The 5474-nt window shown below is 36.5% G+C and overlaps 1 protein-coding gene across 1 annotated transcript; it reads right to left on the bottom strand.

Moving 5' to 3' along the window:
* Positions 1-4081: 4081 nt before the first annotated feature.
* LOC110299203 (olfactory receptor 51A4-like) lies at positions 4082-5089 on the bottom strand. Its single transcript, XM_021168839.1, has one exon. It carries the CDS (start codon positions 5087-5089, stop codon positions 4082-4084), a length of 1008 nt encoding a protein of 335 aa, XP_021024498.1.
* Between the last annotated feature and the right edge of the window lie 385 nt (positions 5090-5474).

Here is a 5474-nt window from a genome sequence, read left to right on the forward strand (position 1 = left end):
CTCTCTCTCTCTCTCTCTCTCTCTCTCTCTCTCTCTCTCTCTCTGTACTCATATACATAAGATAAATAATTTAAAAAGAAAAACTTCCTCACAGGTGTACCCAGCCATTTGGGTTTAGTTAATTCTATCTGTAGTCAAGCTGACAATAAGGAATAGCTATCACAGCATTTTATCTATTTTCATGTTGAAATGGATGTATTTTCCCATTTATTTGTAACAATATGTAAGTACATATATGATACATTACTTGTCTGTTGGCTGCATATAGTATCTATTCTCCCACCCTACTATTGCCCCTTCAGTTTCTTACTTAGTCTTATTTCCTATTTCAGTGGAATAATTAATGATGGATGTGCACATTTATGTTAAAATGACAACCTGAATCAAATATAAGTAAAACAAGGATCAGAAACTACAGGAAGCCAGTCTGGCTTTTCATTGTAAACCATATATTACTTATTAGTCATATTTACTTCATAATTTGACTTAAGATAGGGAAAGTAGAATGGATACCATTTTACAATGTTTTTCCATGTTTTGCCTGTAACCTTTTATGCCTTCCTGTCTTCACTAGCACACAAACATCTTCAAGTTCTGACTCCCTCATCAATAATGACATGCTTTTGCTTTAATGAATGCACTTTAGTTCAGTGCACAAAGGAGTCCTCTTAAAGATAATTAAGATAAATATTTCAGTCAGTTATTTTTAAAGGGGTCATAAGATGTTTTAGCAAGATTAAAAGTAATGTTTTTGTGGATAAAACAGATAACCACGCTATAAGACTTATTGCTTAAGTAATGGTTCTAATAGTAGAAGGAATCTATCAGAGTATTTTATTTGTTTGGAAATGATTTATTTTGTTAGAGAAGAAAAACAACATCAAAATGTGTATTTACTTCAACTATGTTTAAAATAAAATCCTAGAAAGACTGCCATTAATAATGGGAGTATTACTGGTGAAACTAGAAAATTGTCCCAAACGAATTTACACATTCTCTATATCTAAGCTCACTTTTTGTCACTTTACATTGTATACCATTTCACCCTCTGCAGTGTCTTCCCTTCAATCTTCACATGATCAATGTCCTGTAGAATTTCAAAATGAAAGATATGGAAAATAACAATAAATCTTACCATTCTCTAAAATGAAACAAATGCACTGTTACCTCCTGGTAATATGTATTAACATCTTTTCATTTCTTAAATGGAATCTTTTCCTGTCTTAGAATTGTTTATTAGTTGCCTTTCAAGGAAATCTGAGGCAGGTTGCCCTTTGGTTCTTTGTAGCCTAGATCAAGGTCATCTGGGTAATTATTTGCTATTTGATCATTATATTTAAACTCAAGTTTGTTAGCCTCAACGCTATTGATTGGATAGCCTTGTAGGTGGATGTGCAATCTTAAATCTGACAACTATAACATAGTCAACATAGATTTATTCCAGCATATCAGAAATAATGTTTGCATCCTAGCTCTTGACTTCCTGTCTGCAGGAAGTTAATTAAATAGGTCCTTATAACTTTAATCTCTTTCACTGAATAAACAGAGAGGTATGATATATGAAAAGCTGACACACTGTGAGAATTAAAGGAGACTATGCACTAAAACTCCTAAAATATATCTTTCATGTATTAGAACTTCACAAAGCCAGTGCATATATGTACTAAAAATCTGTTTCCTTAGTTACAGGTTGCTAGCTAGCTCTGGACTGACTATCCTTTAATCAATTGGTGTTTTTGGAAAGTGTTTCTTGATTTACTTGAGGGGAAAAAATGTAGGTGATGCTGCTGCTATAATTGGTAGTAAAGACCAGCACCAGAAATACATGTATTCTAACATTTGCATGATATGCAAGATTCTGAGGCCATATAAGCAAGAAAATGAGAATATTAGCATATTGGCTTTAGATTTTAAAGGACAGTAGAATTCTTATAATGATTGTTTTCCTAATTTTCAAACTTTTGAGTACCTGTGATATCTTAACAATAGGAATAACATGTAACAAAGCATATCTCATTGTAATTGAAAATTGCAATAGTCTTCAAACATTTTTTTCCTTAAAAAGTGCCCTTATTTTCACATTAATTAATTGGCAATTATTTACTGGCATATATACGCTGCATCAGAAATATACTGGTCATTAATTTTGTTAAAGTCCTTTAACTGTTTTTGTTTGTTTGTTTTGTTTTAAGTTTTTTTATTAATTGATTATTTTATTTATTTACATTTTAAATGATGTCCCCCTTCCTAGTCTCCCCTTCGCAAATCCCCCATCCCATCTCTCCTTCCCTTTGCATCTAAGAGGGTGCTCTCTCACCCACCCTCCACTCTTGCCTCACCCTTCTAACATCCCCCTACGCTGTGGTATCAAGCTTCCACTGGACCAAGAGATTACCCTCCCATTGATACCAGATAAGGCAATCATTTGCTACATATGTAGTGGAGCCCTGGACCCATCCATGTATACTCTTTGGCTGGTGGTTTAGTCACTGGTAGTTCTGAGGAGACTGGTTAGTTGACATTGTTGATCTTCCTGTGGGGTTGCAATCCCCTTGAGCTCCTTCATTCCTTCCCCTAATTCTTCCATTGGGGTTCCAGGGTTCAGTCCGACAGTTGGCTGTGAGTATCTGAATCTGTATTAGTCAGGTGCTGGCAGAACTTCTTAGAGAACAGCTATACACGGCTTCTGTCAGCAAGCACTTCTTGGCATCAGCAAGTGTATCAGGGTTTAGTGTCCGCAGATGGGTTAGATCCTAAGGTGGGGTGGTCTCTGGAATGCCTTTCCTTCAGTCTCTGCTCTATGTTTTTTTTCCCTGCATTTTCTTTAGACAGGAACAATTCTGGGTTAAAAAGTTTCAGATGGGTGGGTGGCCCCGTTTCTCAACTGATAAGCATGCCTGTCTATTGGATGTGGTCTCTACAGGTTCTGTGTGTTGGGTATTTTGGCTAATATTATTCCTGTTGGATGCTGGGAACCTTTCATTGTCTCCCTGGCATCTGGGACTTGCTAGTAGTCCCCCTAATCCTTTTCCCATTGCTACATATTTCTATTCATTCTCATATCTTCTGGATTTCTCTCCTGTCCAAATAGTTCTACCCGAAGACCCAGCTATACTACTACTGGGAATATACCCAAAAGCTACTCCAACATATAACAAGGACGTGTGATCCACTATGCTTATAGCAGCCATATTTATAATAACCAAAATCTGGAAACAACCCAGATTTCCCTCAAAGGAAGAATGGATATGTTCTAATGTGGTACATTTATACAATGGAATTCTATTCAGTATTAAAAAGACGACTTCATGAATTTTATAGGCAAATGAATAGAACTAGAAAATATCATCCTGAGTGAGGTAACACAGACACACCAGGACACACATGGTATGTACTCACTGATAAGTGGATATTAGCCCCCAAATCACATGGTACCCATGAAACAACTCACAGACCATATGAAGCTTATCAAGAAGGAAAACCAGAGTGTGGATGCTTCAGTACTACTTAGAAGAGGGAACAAAAATCACAGGAGGTAGAAGAAGGGAGGACGCTGGGAGGGAGAGAGGAAAGGGAGGAAAAAAAGGGAGACAGGATCAGGTATGGGAAGAGACAGGAGAGAAGTTATTTAATGTATTTGTTCTACACATATGGGCCTTACTCTTTAATACTTTATCTGATGGCTGATATCCCCACAATAGTTGATAAAAATGGTGGTGACTATGAGTAAGTGTGTATAATACCTTTCTGCAGCACAAATCAGTCACTGCTGAGTTAGAGTCATAATGGCCTTTACTTTTATTTGCAAATATATTTTAAATTTTTAGTTGCATAATTCATTGAAAAATGTCTTTATTGTATTTGCCACTTGATAAAATTTTATCATTGCTTGCACAAAAAGATAAGAGTGAGAAAGAAGGAGAGAAATTTACCTAGTTCTAACCTGATTATAACCTCTATACTGATCCCAAAGACATTTGACATAGAGTGTTTGTCCCTTTTAATAAAATAACCAGGTTGGTTTACTGGATATATGCAGTACATCTTTGTGATAGTGTAGTATTTTTTTCATTGTGACTTTTCAATGTCTACATGTATTCAGATACAGTGATGTAACCCAGGCTTTCATGGAAGCTGGAATTTCCCACCAGTGATATTTTTCACAAAATTTGGTTTGGATCAGATTTCTAATATGCTGACTCTTCACAGAATATACAATAGGATTCATTAGAGGTGGAACCAGAAGGAAGATATCAGCTATTATGACTCCAATGACTGGCGAAATGTTTTTAGCAAAACGGTGAAGCGCTGCCAAGGTGATGATGGGCACATAGAAGATGAGCACAGCACAGATATGAGAGATGCAAGTGTTAAAGAACTTGAGGCGACCTTTATGGGAAGTAATGCCCATGACAATTTTAAGGATCAGCATGTAAGACACAGAAATGAACACCAAGTATAACAGAGATAAAGTAGCCACAAAAAATCCATAGATTACATTGATTCTGTTGTTGGAACAAGCTACCTTCATAACATCCTGGTGAAGGCAGTAAGAATGAGATAAGAGACTTTTCTTACAGAACTTTAACCTCTTTAGTATAAAGGGAAATGGCAGAACAACTGCAATGCAGAATGTAGCAAATATTAGGCCAGTTTTAAAGACCCTTCTGACTGTAAGGATGGAGGTATATCTCAAAGGGTTGTAGACAGCTATGAAGCGGTCGATAGCCATAATGAAAAGCACTGAAGACTCCATAGCTGAGAATCCATGAATGAAAAACTCTTGAGCAAAACAGGCATCTGAAGAAATCTCTGTGGAGTTGAATAAGAATATTCTCAGCATGGTTGGAAGGGAAGAAACGGACAGTCCTAAATCAGAAAATGCCAGCATTGAGAGGAAATAATACATAGGCTCGTGCAGAGAGGTCTCTGTCTTTATGAGGAAGAGAATGGTGCAGTTTCCCATGATGGCCACAAGGTATATGAGGCAAATTGGGATGGAGAGCCAAATATGCACATGCTCCAACCCTGGGATCCCAATCAGAACGAAGGTGGGGATTTCTATATCAGAGGCATTGAAGACTGACATTACAGGAATACCAGGCCTTCGACCTGGCTTTCTGAGCAATGCTCCTGTACTAGCATAAATGAATTGTCTCAAATGAGTACACTTTAGTTTGAGCTAGGACAGAAGATATTGACTTGGTAAATATGTATCTGCAAAATAGACCTTTAAAATAAACAGCAGATAAGATTAGCATCTGGAATTAAATCATCAGAATTCAACAATGTAAATGACAACATATCTACATAAATAATCAGCAATAGAGGAATAAAATTTCAAGTGCTTATCCTGGTCTCAAAGCCCAGGCAGCAAAAAGTTTCCCAGACTGAATTACTTCTGACATATTTATTAAAATAGTAGTAATACAAAGAGATCATGTGAATAACTTTAGGGTTAGATAAAGATAATA

The sequence above is a fragment of the Mus caroli genome, chromosome 7 (genome assembly GCF_900094665.2).
Source record: "Mus caroli chromosome 7, CAROLI_EIJ_v1.1, whole genome shotgun sequence".
In the NCBI taxonomy this organism is placed as follows: domain Eukaryota; kingdom Metazoa; phylum Chordata; class Mammalia; order Rodentia; family Muridae; genus Mus; species Mus caroli.

Bases quoted from the DNA above. Each gene is read 5' to 3' on its own strand.
- LOC110299203 (XM_021168839.1), bottom strand. From the start codon at position 5,089: ATGTCAGTCTTCAATGCCTCTGATATAGAAATCCCCACCTTCGTTCTG.